Genomic DNA, 16,563 nt, shown 5'->3' on the forward strand with positions numbered 1-16,563 from the left:
TTTGCTGATCACTACAAATAATGGCCTCTTACCTTCCAGCATGGATAGCTCAGAGCATGATTATATGATCTGATTTCATTTTTCAGGCTGGTGAATGAAAATGAAGTCAAGCAATGGAGGGACCAGGCAGAGAAGTTTCGGAAAGGTGAGTATGTCCTCTCAGTCAAAAGAAGGGGCAGGACTGATCCCAATTCAGTCACAGAGAAGTGAGCAGCAGAGTTGGGCAGAACTTTTGTTTTGTGGTCAAATCCTGCTTTGTTTCCTCCAGTACCTGTTGTCTCAAGGTGATTAGTTTGTGTTTTGTGGATGGGGCTTCCCTCAGCCCTCACATGAAAGGATTTTACTATGTGAAACTTAGGCATTTCTGTCTTGATCATTCAAGATCACTGTCAAAACAGTCAGACTCAGTTTTCTTTTTCCTACTCTCCTTATACATCCCTAGTTGTCCAACAGATTTGTCAGCTTTGACAGATTTGTCAGCTTTATTTCAGCATAACCTGCATCTGTTCAGAGACTGTTCATGAGCTTTATTTCATCAAGTCCTCTTGCCTGTTTCCCCTAGATCATGCTGAGCTGATGAGCAGGCTAGAAAAGAAGGAGCGGGAATGTGAGACAAAGACCCAGGAGAAAGATGAAATGATGAAGACACTGAACAAAATGAAAGACAAGCTGCAGAAGGAATCCTTGGAGCTGCGCCAAACCCGGGATCGGATGAATGACCTGATGGCTCAGCTTAATGAGTTCTCGGTATGAAACTAGGACTCTTCCCATCCTTGTCTAAAGCCTGCTAACTAATGAATGATGAACAAAAGCACATGGAGACAAACATTTTATATAGTCAGTATAAAGAGAGGCTGTCTAGCCAACTACTTAGCAACTGCTCAGCTTTTACCTGAGACCACAATACCTGAGTTGGTGGTATAGAATGGATAACGTCTAGGCTGTTCCATTCCTTCTCTGCAGCCATCTTCCTTGCAGGAGCTGTTGAGGCACATGTGTCCTCCCACCATAATTTTTACTACTGAATGGAGTAGGCCTGGTTATTTCTTTTCCCATATATACCTTCTCCCAGATACAAAAATAAATTCAGTGAAGAAGTGGGATTCCTGTTATGCTTCAAGGGCTTCTTCACTGCCTTGGAGCTCTGCAGCAGTGACATTTTGAGCTGCTTCCTCATGCTTGGTACTCCTTTTGTCCCAGCAGTGTGCCTGAGCCTCAATTCACTGGCGTATGGCCCTGAGAAGTTAGATACCGCAAAAAAGCAGATTCATTCCCTCCTCCTCTCTCCCACTTTGCATTAGTGGGGCCTAATGATAGGTCTTCAGTATTTCAAACCCTAAGGTTTAAAAACCAGGAGTTCAAAAGTTCATAAGATTGAACTTTTCTCTTTTTTTTTTCCATACATAAGGAGAAAATAAAACATTTTGGCTTCTTTTACTAGCTTTCTGTTTTTCTGAGCCATTTATGGTTCCTTTTTTTTAAGGTCTTCTCCACAACTTCAAGGACTTGAAACTTTCTCTTAAATGAAAGCTGAGATTCCTCCCTTTATTGCATAGTTTTGAGTGCAGGAGACTTTAAAGAAAACATCAAATATTTTGAGACTTGTAATAAAATCACATCAGCTGGCAATATGGAGTTATTGTGCCTTTTAAATTGTTTGCCTTTTTTTTTTTTTGATGTGTGTTTTTATCTTCCAGCAAGGGGGCAGCATTTCCTTCCCACCTCCACCCCCTCCACCTCCAGGTGGCCCCTTAGCTTTGTCGTCATCTCACATGTCTGAGAATTTGCCACCACTGCCACCTCCTCTGCCTTTCTCCAGCTGTCCACCACCTCCAGCTCCACCACCTCCTCCAGGAGGACCTCCTCCTCCACCAGGAGCACCACCTTTCTTCAGCATGGGGATGCCACCTTCTTCAACAACCACCTTCAGTATTGGCACCACCCTGAAGAAGAAATCTATCCCACAGCCTTCACACCCACTGAAATCCTTCAACTGGGCTAAACTGAGTGAGGTAAGAATTTGCAGTACTCTCAGCAATTAATTTACTTTTGAAAGTATTCATTAATTCCATTAAGTGCAAGGTGACAAAAGTGAGTGATGGTTTGTGGCTTTCTGTAGACTGAGGTCAGTAGCAGCCTTGAGGAAGTCTCCTATCTTCCCAGTTCTTCAGCAATGGAGCAAATCTCCTGTGATGGCCAAGGTACAGTTTAGGTTAAGCTGCAGTAATCTGGGTGTGCTATCGTCTAGGCAAAGCTGTAGTGGGACTAAATATGAAGGCAGAGCTGGACATCTCCAGGACTGGTGTGTCAGAGCTGCCCTCACTTGTGCATCAGCGAAAATTATGGCCAGGGCAAAGAGGGGCAAAACATGGTGAGAAGCAGCTCCTCTATCCTGGCAGAAGCCATAACCAAGAAGAGAAAGGTGGTTTGATTCTTCTCACCTTTTGTTCATGGCCATGAAGGAGGCTGCTCTTCTTGCATGGCTACAACTCTGTCTCTTGGTGACAAAACTCCAAATTGCCAGTGAAAACAGAGGATTTGGATTCTTTCTGTTGCAGACGCTTTCTGCTACCTGGGTTGCTTCTCCTTTCCCTCCACTTCTCTCTCCACCCCCTTCCCTTCTCTTTAGGTCTTAATTTTTTAATTTTTTTTTAACTGATTTAGAAAGAAAAAAAAAAGTGTCTGTGTTGAGTTTGGATGGCTGCCTAGAAACCCAGGTTCTCTTTTAGACTGAAACTCACCCAGGGCCCAACTCCAGCATTTGGAATGAGTGTTCAGGGACCTCTGGAATGCCACAAGAATTCTCTCTCCCCCTCTCTCCTTTTCTTTAAAATAAAGTGAAGTGAAATATTTGCTGCACCGTCTGTGCTTGTCTGTCAAGGCCATGTGGGGGGTATGGGAGAGACTGTAAGGATGGGGATTTATTTTCCTTTGCAGAACATGGGACTTAGTGCTCTGAAGAAAAGAAGTAATAACTAATATATGTATACATACAAAGGTATATGAAAAAGAGAAAGTCACAGGTGTTTCTGTTTAGTGTACAGTAACTGTAGGCTTATCCTGCCCTCTGGATAGGAGTGAAGGCAGCTGTGCTAACAAAATTGAAGACCTGGGTGGTGAGGTGGGTAAAAGGTGCTATTTTAAGGAAGGCAGTATAGTTGGAAAAAGGGGCATAAGAGGGTAGAGGACTCATTTCAAGTCTGACTGTTGGAGGAGACAATACGTTTTGTCAATCTTCATCAGTTGTCCTAGATTCCCTGCTTCAGTATCAGGCACTTTCTGTTCATATGGATACAAATCCTCTCAATGCAAAGTCACAAGGAGGTCACATGGCTTCATCTTGCCTTTCATTACCATTGCAGTACATCTCTCGTCTTCTCTTGAATGGTCAAAGTAGCCATAGTTGAATGAATGAAGACTCACAAAAAGCATACTTGGCTGTGAGCAGCATATCTTGAGGTTTTGAGCATGGGAAAATTAAGGCCTGGAAATGCACATAGTGTTGTGGTTCATGGTAGGGTTTAACTTTCAGATGACGTGAATACAAGATTTGCTCACAAAAACTGGACTAGTTAGCAAAGAGCACAGGCATGTCTGCATCATGCAACACACTGGGGTGAAGTGACATGGTGTTAGAAACAGCTGTACATAAACTTAGGACTGCATTTATTCAGCTCTTAGGTGTCTCTGCATACTGTTTAGACCATCATTCCAAAAGCACTTAGTACACAGTGTCTCTCATAATCTTTCCTGAGAGTGAAGATAATGCCAGGACTGAGGCAGCCCACATGAGGGCAAACCCCTTTCTGTCCATGTAGCCTGCTTCAAGGGAGCAAGAGGAAGCCAACAGAGTCCAGAAGGAGTGTTGACAGGGCTGGCTAAGAGAGATTCGTCTGTGATATACTTTCTTGGTAGCGCAATCAAGGCTGTTTTCCAGGGTAATTCGTATAACACCTCTTTTTCCCAATGCTGTATTGTCTTTGGAAGAAAAGAACGGAGCTGTTGGGTGTTAGGAAAATGATCAAATATATCCACTCTTAGCAGTTGACAGTAACAGATTGTCCACAGTTCCCATGGGCAGCACGAAAAAAGTATGACTGGAAGGTATTCATGCTTCTAACATGGAAACTTCAGCAACCCAGTAATTTCCTTTGAGAATTAAAGGTTTTGTAGAAGCTTTGATGTGAGCTGATGATAAGCGGCAAAGCCCTTTAGATGTGTAGATGGGCTGAGTTCTGATGAAGCCCTTCCACACCACAGTTCCATTCACACAGTACTGTAGCATCGTCTGTGAATTCCATTCATGTGGCTATACAGGACTGCTGGTGCCAAGGATGTCTGCTTTGTAAGAAAACGATATTGCAATGTAACCACTGTAATATCCTGGAAAGATTCCTTTCTTTGTTTCTGGACAGCAAGAAGAGTTTTCTCTCACTCTGAATTTTACACAACACCCAAGGTCAAACAGGGACCAGACATTTATGGTTAATCCAAATGCTGGACTGGTTTCAAGCACATTGGAAGTATGAAATAATGTAATTGATCCTTTAGTAAACATAAACATATTGATTTGAACTTAGAGTAAATTGTGTCAACCTTTAACAGCACTAATTATCTCATGGCTAGAGAAGAAGCTTCTCATTAAGGATCAGGCTGGTAATGACTTCACTCAGTCATCTGACACTGATCTGAAAAGGGCTTTCTTTAGCCAGCCCTAAATAGATCTGGGTGAAATTTTCCCAGAAGAAAGGTATTTTATGTACCACATCTGATTTAAAAACAAGAAACCAAACTAAAGCAAAAAAACCCGCACAAACAACAATGAAAACCAAACAAAACCCAACTAACCAAACCCCTCCACACCCTGCCCACCAAAACCATAAAAAAATCCCAAATCGTAAACCAAGAAAATGTTCAATTTCACTTTTTTTTTTTTTTTTTTTTTATATTTCTGTAATGTTATTGATCATTCGGATTTCTGGAACTTTTCTCCTAAAGCTGCATGAGGATCGTGACAAACAATGCTGCAGGACTGATGCCAGAGATTCAAAATCATTGGAAAGATTTCTACAAAACCTCAGTGTGAAGCTACTCATAATGGGCCTTGGTGGTGCCTAGCCCTACAGTGAGATAAAACAGCTGTCTCAGTTAGCAGATAGGTCAGAAATACAATTTTTGCTCAAAGTGGATTTTTCTTACACTGAAGAAAAGATATGATATCAAAGAGAGAAACCAAAACAAAAATGCACTCTCTTCATATCCAATCTTCAGATTCAGAATGGATTTATGAATTAATATTTAGAGTTGATTTACTTTTTGGTGGTTAATATTTTAGAAAGACTAACCTGCTAATAAGCATGATTGCCTGCTCTAGTATTCTCAGGACACTCACTGTTTCTGTGGTTTCTATGGACCTGCAGGACAAACAAAAGGATTCTCCAATGTACTGTAAGTTTTCACTCATGCTGTGAGGACTTGGGTGGCTTGCAGAATATCACTATCTTTCAGGGTAAATTAAATCATCTGTTATATGTAGCAGAGAATGGTTTGATAAGACTTGTAGCTCCATGAAAGAGTCATTCTCTAATCTTGGTAGGTCTGTCAGCAAATCAGGCTTCATTACAAAGATGGAATGACATTTACAACAGCTACAATGAGCAAACTGTGAAATTAAACATACCAAAAACTCAGCTTGATGGAGCAAATGCCTTGTCAATACTTGTTCTGATATTTCCTGACCTGGTATGTACAATCTGTGCTAGAAGGTATTGGGAAATGTAGTTCATGAGATTTACTTCTCAAAGGTAGTCAAGGCTTTTGCAAAGCAGAGGAGCCACAGATCTTGGAAGGCTTTTAGAACAAATGGATAAATTGATAAATAAATATGAGAAGAACATGTTAGATATGAAGTGACCTTTTTATGTTTGTTTGGTTTGTTGGTTGTTTTGTTTTGTTAAGGAGAGAGAGAAAAAGGAAATAAAGAATATACTTTATTTTTAAATTGTTATTTAGGGACTATAACTATCAGTTTATGGTACTCAGGGAATTATTGTAGCAAACACATTATGCAAGTCTGTTTGTCTTAAAATGCTCAGTCTCTGGCTGATGACAAGGAACTATCAGCCAGTTAATCCATAACTGAGTAGCAAGAGCTCAGTGTAGGAGATTATCTGTCAGCAACATGAAAGTTTTCAAGAACAAAGCTTAGGGGAGAAATAGAAGAGCAGCCGCATTGACAGTGTTTTGTGAAACAGAGGTTGTTTATACCTCTGCCTGCCGTTTGGTTTTTCAGCACTAAAATTTGGTTTCTTGGGTTAAAGTCCTGTTTGTGCAGACCATTGCAATGGGTGCTGCTTTGGAATTTGTCTTTCTGCTACAAGCAGCATATAAACCATCCTGTAGAGGACCAGATTTAACCTGGATCTTAAAATGGATCTGTATTAAAATGTATCATTTTCACTTCCTTGGGTTGTGTTTTTGGGAAAGTATGGATGAGAACTACTCTCTTCAGTCCCTTGGTGAATATCAGAACTGCCTGTTCTGACACCTCTGTAATTCTTTTCAGACTAGCCTGTTCTGTAGTGCATTTTTGCTGTTCTTGCCATTTGTGGGGAAACCTCACTCTCCCATGAAAATTTCGCATCTGGACAGGTACCTGGGTAAGACTCTCATAAGTAGCTGTCTCTTGAGTCACATCCAGCCTGCTGCCAAACACAGCATATAGCTTTTAGGCATCCTCAGGGCTCTATCCCAATGACGACTCTAAGGACCGCTCCTGAACATGTCCACTGGCACCTGTCAAGAAATATTCTTCCTTTTCACTGTTCATGGGACAATCTGAAAGAGTGAGGAACTTAGAGAACTGCTCTGCTCTTCAAATACATCCCTCAGGATTTATAATTCAAGGTTTATAAAGCCAGCCTGGAAATTGAATAAAACTGAACACTTTGCCTGAATGCTTCTAGCTAAGATGGACAGTACAGTCCGGGATTAGGATAAAACAAAAATTAACTGTGTCTTCTATTCCTTCAGCTGAGATGAGGCTCCCAAACTCATTGGTCATGTAACAGTCACAAGGTCATTATGTTTTTCCTGCTATGAAAAGAGCCATACTGATTACAGGGAATGATACAATGATAATGGTGAGCTTGTTCAGGGATCGGTGCTGCTCTCATCTAGTGTATGCTGTCACTGTAAATAGCACTGCAGACACCCCTCTGTGCCCTCAGGCACTCATAGGCTGCCTCTGGAGGGAGGGTGCAGTGTCTGCCTCAATAGGAATTTTCTCCAGAACATATTCACACTCTTATTTCCCCCTCATTTCATCCTCCTATCAGGTTTTTCTCTTGCTCCTTGAGCTTTGTGGTTTAGCACATTTATTTCCCCCATTCTTTTGATGACTGTGAATGGGAAGTAGAGCCTGTTCCTAATTAGTTCTGATAACGCAGTGTTAACACACTTTGCTGTGTAGGTAGAAGTCAGGTAGTTCAGAGCTGGAGCCTGTGTGAGGATTTCATTGCTATTGCTTGCTGTTCCTGGCTTCCTTTGCATCAATGTTCTGCTGGCATTTCATGTTCTGTGGTTTGCTTAAATATTTTACCATCCCTTCTATACATTTCCTTTTTCTTTTAATCACCACCTTCCTTATTTTACCAGTTAATGAAGTACAATAAATGTGCACTTCATTAATTAGATGAACTGAATGATGGCATTGTCAGGTGTGAAGTCTTCCTTCTCTGAATGGATAATTGCCCAAAGCTTGACCCTGGACAATCAGTAGAAAAGAGAAGTTAGTTCATTCTGTTTCCACTTTGCCAGCAAGGACATATGTCCTGAGAATGTCAGCAGGAGACACCAGGGCTGCCTTCTAGTTTAGAAAGACTGCTGATGAGCTAATTAACGTACTACAAGAAGTTATTTAGTCCAGGGTTGGTGAACAGCAAAGGTGGAGGAGGAGTCTGCGCCTGACTCTCTCCATGCATCATCTGCCAGACATCTAGGATTCCCTGGCATTCAGGATAATGTGTCACATGGGTTGTGAACATTTCCAATTAGTGTGGATGATGCTCTTTTAGATATCTGGTTATAGTTTGTCACTATCTGAGTCAATAACAAACTCATGTAGACAGGGGATATCATGTAATACAAACAATTAGACTTAAAAAATAAAATAAACTCTTAAACTACTTTCACAAGCAGGCACTTGGGTTTTGCAGCAGAACCTGGCAAAATTTGCAGAAGGAAAGACGTATCTGAGGTTCATCATGCATCAGTGCCTTCCTAAGCTTATTTCCTCATGATGATAACACTTCTTTCAGAAGGCCATTGTGTTAGACAGATGGCCACTCTTGAAAGGAAACATACTGTGGGATCATGTCTATTTCATGAGATCATGTCTGTTTCTTGTGATGTGGTTTGCTAGTCCTGGAGTGTACCCTTTCATTAGAGGCTTGCTATGATGAAAAATACAAATTGTGCAGTATGTTTAAAAAAAGCACAACAACAACAACAAAAATCACAAACCAACAAAAACATCCCCCCCAAAAAACACATCACTCTTTCTTTTCTTCTTTGACTTCTGAAAAGAAGCATGTGCTCTAAAATGATAGCAGTAGTACGTAGGAACATGGCCAGTGTGCTAGAGAGAATGATCTGTCCAAATGGGGTTAGATATTCTTATCTAAAAGCTTTCACTGATCTTGTTAAAATATGCCTCTTTTTTTTTTTTTTTTTTTTTAGGAGAGGATCCATGGTACAATCTGGAATGAGATTGATGATTTGAAGGCATTCAAGGTTCTGGATCTACAAGATTTTGAAAAGATGTTCTCTGCATATCAGAGACACCAGGTAGGGATGAAATGTTCCACACTTTGACTTCCTTGGTTTTCTGGAAGAGGGAAGAACACATGACAGTGATCAGAGCCCTTGTGCATGTGCAGTGAGGCTGCATCATTTGCTCTCTGCCCCTGTTCAAAAAATCACAAGACCAAAGAAGTGGGGAGGATGTATAGGGCAGAGTATAATCTTGTATTATCAACATACTTCATACTAATGGGCGGCTTTCAGAGACAACAGCTCCCAACAGGTAATGCTCTATTTGATTTTCAGCAGTCACGGGGTTCCAAAAGTTCCTGAGCTTTACATTCATGTTTGATGTACATCTTTCTATCTCTCCTACTTACCCAGAGAAAAAGCCTGTAGTTGCCAAGTACTGAGCAAGGTGACTGAATTGGCTGTCTTTTGGTTTGTGTATTTTTTTCTGAAATAATCAATTGACCCAACTGGCTAGGTGACAGAAACTGTCTGAATTACAGATTATAACACAAACAGCATACTTTAAAAGCAGTCATTTATTAGAATGTCTTTTTTCCTCCTCTTTTTCTTGGAAAACAAGTCACCTTCAAGTCCTCTGTCTGTCTCTGCTAAGTAAGATTTAGCAGGAGTGGGATGGTACTTGCACTCCCTGAACTCTCCCAGTTTTCCTTTTCTTTGCAAATATGTTTGGAGGAATGCAATCTTTTGTACTCTGCAAAACTGGATCATTGCTGTGAAGTTTTAGGAAAAGCCACAGACCTGATTACTATAAGTAGCTTTTATGATTAAGCCTTATAGTGATGACTACTTCATTAACTTACTTGGTACTTTAAAACTACTAAGTCCCTTGTCTTTGGACTTTCCATCTGTACCCTTCTCTGTCTCATTTTTCTATCTAATCCAATAAGCATCATGAATACCTCTTCTGATTTACTACTTCACTAGTCATTTACTAGTCAGATAGATAAGCATCTGAATTTGAACTGTGAAGTATGTATGTGACATTACCCATTCCATGATAAGATTTCATTTCTGATTCTGTTCCTGCAAATAGCTATTGCTATTTCAGTGGGTCCCTCTTTCTCTCTGTGAATCCCATTTCTGAAAACAGAGTTCATAGAGGGTGCTGATAAAAGGTTGGATTTTGACCCCGTGCCAGCATCTTAGTGGTAGCAAACTCCCAGATGTCTTGCAAGTTGCCAAATGTCCATCTGTTCACATGAGCAGCAAGGTGTCTTCCAGTGTTTTGGGTGCAAAAATTGTAGCTTCCTTAAGAAAAATGACCTTTCAAAGCCTTGCTTCTTTTGGCCTTAAAATCCAAAGCCAGAGCTACCCTGGTCTGCTGACTCTCAGTTATGATCGTATTATTTATGGCTGTGTTACCAATCACTGAAATGAAGGCTGGCCTAATCAACTGTAAGCTAACCTGACCTTTAGCCCTGCTCATTGGAATAGAGCCATCATCTCAGAATGACCTCCACGAGTAACAGAACAGTTCTTTTCCATCCTTGTTAAACACACTTTATGACAATGACTCCAGACACTAGAGTATCAATTATGTAAATTATGTGTATTTTTGTATACTTAGGTGTATTGCTGCCCTCCCAGCTTCAGCTGAGGGTTTTGTTGTTTAGCTTTTTTAGTTAAATATTCCATTTTTATTAGTTTACCTGGTACTTCCTTTTTCATCCAATGTGAACTGAATTCCAATCAACAAATCCTCATTGAGGCAAACAAAATTGCTTTTGAATCAAAAGCTTATGAGAACTCTTCTGATTCACGCTTAGTCTTTTGTCCTCTCTTATTTTTGGAAATACTGTCCAAGTATGCACTTACCCTGAGTTTGTGACTTTTAAACTTCATCCAAATGTCTGTAAAGAAAAACATCAGTGCAAAGCCCAGGTTTTCTGCATGTGAAATGTTGAATCAGTACAAATAAAGCAAATTTTTTTCATTGCTGTTACTAACATGATCTTCATTTTTTTTTACTTTCATTTACATTAAACAGCTTTTCTTCCTTCATCCTTTTAATGACAAAAGGTCTCTTCTCCTCTCTCAAGCCAAGTGCCTCATTTTGTGTGGCTATGAGGAAAAGCATAATTGCTCAGTATACAGAAGGCCAAGGATTCCTACACTTGTCTTTTGACCTTGCTTCAATCTTATTGTGTAATATTGACCAGTATATCAATTTTTTCCTTTGAGTATGGAATATATTGTATTGGTGTCTGTCAACTGGTAGTGCTGTAAGGCTTTTGTGATTACAGAGTGCTATTGAAATACCTGGCCATAACATGTTAAAGGGAGGAGAAATGAGCCTCAGGTTTTAGCTGTGGAAGCTCCTTCTGTAAAGCTCCAGACTAGATTTGTAAAGGTATTTAAGCATTATCCTAGTTAATGTTTCAAGACCTAAGAGATTTATACTTTGGAGATTGAATTTTTTTCTTTTCAGAAAAGACCTAGAACTCTTAGTTCTCCTAAATTTGCTGTTATAAGATATGCAAAGCAATGCTGAAATACCTTTGAACAATCTGGGCCAGTATTACTTGCCAAGCATTTTATTCTCTTAGAAAACAGTGTGTGTCTAAATTCAGCTGCTTTGTTGAACTTGATATCTTTCTCTGTGACTAATTTTTGGCGTGTTTCCTTCTTCATTCTTTGTGGCTGCTGCCTGCATAGGACCTGCTAACTAACCCCTTCTCCTGTAAGCAGGTGAGTATCATTGTTTGCCTCCTGATCCTCTTGCAGTGTGTAGGAAGGTGAAGTCTCACTCCATGTTATGGGGTCATGACTCCTGCTACGCTTTCATATGCCCTTGCACCTCTGCTTTCTGGGTGGGGAAGGTGATACACAAACTTCCTCTAGTTGTGTTAGCTTTGCCTAGGAAGTAGTTCCTGTTCTTTCACTTAGCTATAAACTCATTGTGGTTTCTGCTGGTTTCTGTATTCTCCTTTTTCATGATCCTGAGGAAAAAAGACCAGGGACAATGAAGAATGTGAACATCAACTATTCCTTAAAAGTAATAGTCTCTCTAATGAAGAACAAAAGGAGCTTTCATGGAGCCTTCACTTACACTGTTCCCATCTGTGGTCCATCTGTTTTGGACAGTACTGAAGTCTCTAGATCTATTCACTAGCCACAGACTTTCTAATAATGAAAAATCTTTCATTCTGTAGAACTGGAAGGCACATTGGTTGGTCAGAAGGATTTGTGCCAGCCAGGGATCAGAAAAGTTAGACTGGAATACAGTTGACTTCATTTCAGACTGCTGAAGCCTTCAGAAAATTTATCAAAAAACTGAAAGGGTGTTTAGATGCAATAGACAGACTGCCCATGACTTCGAACTGACTACCTCTCCATTTATTCATCATCTTAAGCAAAATTCTTGGCAACCCTTTTGGGAAGAGCAATGCTCTCAGAAGAGGGTTGTTCAGATGTCATCACCAGCACCCTGATGGCTTCAGAAGAAAGTAGTCCTTATTGTAAGGAACTATACAGGGAAATGTGTTTGGAAAGTGATCTCTGCCACTGGGTGAGGCTAATATAAGACTTTGGGCCATTTACTGGCTTCTACCATAGCTGCATGCACCAAGTCACTATAGTAGAAACAGGTCCCTAAAGTATTGATAATTACTAGAATCTAGAGTACTGCAGACCCACAAGTTCTGCAGTTAACCAAAATCAAACTATTTGAAACACAGGGCAGCAATATGATGAACACAGTCCATGTTTATAGTCGTTCCAGCTAAAATTAGTTGATTTTTTAATTCAAAATTAAAATTGCAAATCTGAAACACTCTTTCAAGCAGATAACATAATATTGTCCCAGATGGGAAGTTGGTAAATAATGATGGGATAAAACTTAGAGATCTTGTCTGTCAGGCTGACAACAGCTCTAAATATTCTTGTTATGTGTGCTTGGTCTGTCTCACGAAAGCTAGTCACTACTGCCCCCTTGCTCCTCTTTTTCTGTGTCTAAGAAAATGCAGATAGTCCATACTCCATCTGTTTTCTTTCAGCTAAACTTGCAGTCTGACTTTGCTAAAAGCTGAATCTTCATCTGCTTTTGCTTACACACAGCTCCAAGTATCTGCAGATACCTCTTTCCTCAATATGAGTTGAAGAGAATATATTTTTAGATGAGGCTAGCCCACTCTTTGTGACCAAGGAGTGGCCCATGTCTGAATAGTTCAAGTTATTCATGTATTGAGACTTGTGGGTTGGGGAAACTCAGGAAACACATGAAAGCTTTGACACCTCTACCTGCTGGATTATGCTGGGGGTGCCCTGTTTTATGGTATTGTTAGTTGTGCTGTCAGAAGTCAGACATTTGTGCAATGCTTAGTTTTTCCTTTTTTGGAGTGGATTAGCCATGCTGATACAAGTAAGCCTTGAGCTTCAGAACCTTGAGTCCTGTGAGTGAATTCTGGGAAGCCTCACTGTATGTTTGCCATGATTTCATACCTTTCCTTGGGTATCTACTGTTGGCCACTCACAGAGACAGAATACTCAGGTAGACAAACCATTTGATCTGACTCATCATCCTTGCTTTTATGGCTTAAGAAGTAAGTCATGTTGCTAATTTGATAGGTGCATCAAAAGCTAGATTATACTAGTAAATCTCAGCATCTCAAGGCATGCCACTATGGTGTAACAATGTGAGAGCTAAAATCCCTGTCCCACACCAACAATCACCAGGCTAGATCAGTCTGGAAGCAAATGAAAGCTGTATTTACAAGCAAAACTACCATCTATGATGAAATGCAATGAATATGTACAAAAATATATTATTCACAACATTTATGAATATGTACAATCAACAGAAAAGCACAACCAAGCCCCCTTTGCTTCCCTCAAGGGGCCTTCCCTTGCCTCTCCCCCAGCCAGAAGGAATCCCTGCAGACCCCCTTGGCAGAAGGCAGAGAGCCAAGAAGCAGAGAGGATGTTAGATTTAGCTTGTCAAGATTAGCGTGTTATCTTCAGCCAGAAAAGACGAAGCAGTCAGAAGCCGAGCAAGCTGAGACTGCCAACTCCCCAACCTTGTTTTGAATAGAGATTCTTAAACACTTCTCTCCAACGGGAATGTTTAGAATAATCATTATATTGCTTCTTACACCAAATAGTGATTTATCTACATTCTTTCACTTTCTCTGCTCAAACTTTGTGAAGAAAAATTAAAAAGACAGTCTTAAAACCATCACAATCCACCCCTTCTAAACAATTCCATTGGCTGCTACTATTATCCATCTAATCTAAAATAATATCTACAACAATGAGTGAATAAAGTTAATAGTCCACTCCACCTGTCTCAGATGTAGATGATTAAAAAACTCAAATCACAGGATAAACAGCAAACAGCTTGTTTCCTTGCAGATGGAGTGAAGAAAGGAACAGGAATCCTCAGGTGACTTAGGGCTCTCAGGGTTCTTGGGGTTTGTGCACCATAGATCTTATGGATTCTCCTCTTGCGCACGATGTCATATCTGTACAACACTCTGAATTTAACCTCTCTCAGCCAAAGTTAGATTTATTTGTGGAATACACTGAATTTCACCATTCTTTTGCATCACCCGATAGGTGTGCCCAGGACCTTCAGCAGAAATCACCCCTCGGACAGGTTTGGCCTCTCCTGAAGGAGAAAATACCCAAACAGTTTTGCCTAACAGATTATTTTCTCTGATAACAGGAACTCTATCACCACGTACCTTTTGTAACAAATCTGACTGAGCAGGTCCAGCTTGATTTACTGAACCCCTACTATTCACCAACCAGGTTGCTTGTGCTAAATGTTTCTCCCAGTTTTTCAAAGATCCACCCTCCATGGCTTTGAGAGTGGTTTTCAGCAAACCGTTGTAGCGTTCGATCTTCCCTGCAGCTGGTGCATAGTAGGGAATATGGAATATCCACTCGATGCCGTGCTCTTTGGCCCAGCTTTTTACAAGATTGTTTCTGAAATGAGTTCCGTTGTCTGACTCAATCCTCTCTGGAGTTCCGTGTCTCCACAGGATTTGTCTCTCCAGACCAAAATGGTGTTACGTGCAGATGCATGAGGAACTGGATAAGTTTCCAACCATCCAGTCCTCGCCTCTACCATAGTCAGCACATACTGCTTACCAGATCGAGAACGAGGTAGAGTGATGTAGTCAATCTGCCAGGCTTCACCATACTTGTACTTGGACCATCGGTCACCGTACCACAAGGGCTTGATCCGCTTTGCCTGCTTAATAGCAGCACAAATGTCACAGTCATGGATGACTTGCGTGATAGCATCCATGGAAATGTCAATGGATCTGTCACGAGCCCATCGGTAGGTTGCATCTCTGCCTTGATGTCCTGACGAGTCATGGGCCCACCGAGCTAAGAACAGCTCACCTCGGTGTTTCCAGTCAAGGTCAGAGTTTGTGTCCACCTGGGAAACTCTTGCAGCTAGATCTGCCTGGTGTTTGTGGTGTTGTTCCTCAGTAGCTTTGCTCTTAGGAATGTGAGCATCAGTGTGCCTCACTTTCAGTGGGATTCTCTCAATGCGAGCAGCAATGTCTTGCCACAGATCTGCAGCCCAGATAGGCTTTCCTTTCCTCTGCCATCCATTCTTTTTCCAGTCTTTCAGCCAACCCCACAAGGCATTCGCTACCATCCATGAGTCAGTGTAGAGATAAAGCTTTGGCCATCTCTCATGTTCAGCTACGTTAAGAGCTAGCTGGACAGCTTTTACCTCTGCAAATTGATTGGATTCTCCTTCTCCATCTCTTGCTTCTGCAACTCTGTGTGTTGGACTCCACACTGCAGACTTCCACCTTCGCTTGTTCCCAACAAGATGAAGGGAACCATCTGTGAACAAAGCATATCTCTTTTTATCATCAGACAAATCACTCAGCATGAGTTACTCTCTCCTCTGGAGGTTTTGCACAGCTTGTGCCTTCTGGCCAGTTTGTGACCACCTCCACCAAACCAGGTCTTTCAAGATTTCCCATTCGATCTCTCTGTGTTATCAGAGCCATCCACTTAGACCAGGTAACATCTGTTGCATGATGTGGTGAAGAACCTTTGCCTTTGAACATCCAATTCAGAACTGGCAATCTAGGAGCTAGAAGAAGTTGTGACTCAGTTCCGATCACATCAGAAGCAGCTTTCACTCCTTCATAAGCAGCTAAAATCTCTTTCTCTCTTGGAGTATAGTTTGCTTCTAAGCCTCTGTAGCCACAACCCCAGAAACCAAGAGGACGTCCGTGTGTCTCATCTGGAGCTCTTTGCCATAAGCACCAGGTTGGACCATTGTCACTCGCGGCCGTGTACAGAATGTTCGTAATGTCTGGAAAGTTCGGACAGGTCCCAGACCCATCGCTTGGACTACCTCTCGCTTGATCTGGTCAAAGGCTGCTTGTTGCTCAGGACGCCACTGGAAACTGTTTCTCTTTCGAGTCACATCATAGAGAGGTTTCACAATCTGACTGTATCCAGGAATGTGCAGTCTCCAAAATCCCGCTGTACTTAAGAAATGCAGAGTTTATTTCTTATTGATGGGATTTGCCATGGTGGAGACTCTGTTTATCACATCCATTGGAATGTGACAGCGATCATCTTGCCACCGCACTCCCAGAAACTGGATTTCTCTGGCAGGTCCTTTCACCTTGTCTCACTTGATAGCGAAACTGGCTTGCAAGAGAATGTCAAGGATTTTGTTACCTTTCTCGAAGACTTCTTCAGCAGTTTTACCCAGAAGATGATGTCATCGGTGAACTGAATGTGTTCTGG

At 41.2% G+C, this 16,563-nt stretch overlaps 1 protein-coding gene across 3 annotated transcripts in view; it reads left to right on the forward strand.

Annotated features, from left to right (window-relative positions):
- DAAM2 (dishevelled associated activator of morphogenesis 2) overlaps positions 1 to 16,563 on the forward strand; it is a 121,726-nt gene that overhangs the window by 68,834 nt on the left and 36,329 nt on the right. For 2 of the 3 annotated variants that reach the window (XM_054394787.1, XM_054394792.1), the window contains exons 11-14: positions 87 to 145; positions 563 to 747; positions 1,698 to 2,012; positions 8,740 to 8,847. In XM_054394787.1, the coding sequence (XP_054250762.1) occupies positions 87 to 145; positions 563 to 747; positions 1,698 to 2,012; positions 8,740 to 8,847 (667 nt within the window). Of the gene's footprint in view, positions 1 to 86; positions 146 to 562; positions 748 to 1,697; positions 2,013 to 8,739; positions 8,848 to 11,490; positions 11,524 to 16,563 lie in introns of all 3 variants that reach the window. The other variant, XM_054394801.1, reaches the window with a different exon arrangement.

This window comes from Indicator indicator, chromosome 2, assembly GCF_027791375.1.
Source record: "Indicator indicator isolate 239-I01 chromosome 2, UM_Iind_1.1, whole genome shotgun sequence".
Lineage (NCBI taxonomy): Eukaryota > Metazoa > Chordata > Aves > Piciformes > Indicatoridae > Indicator > Indicator indicator.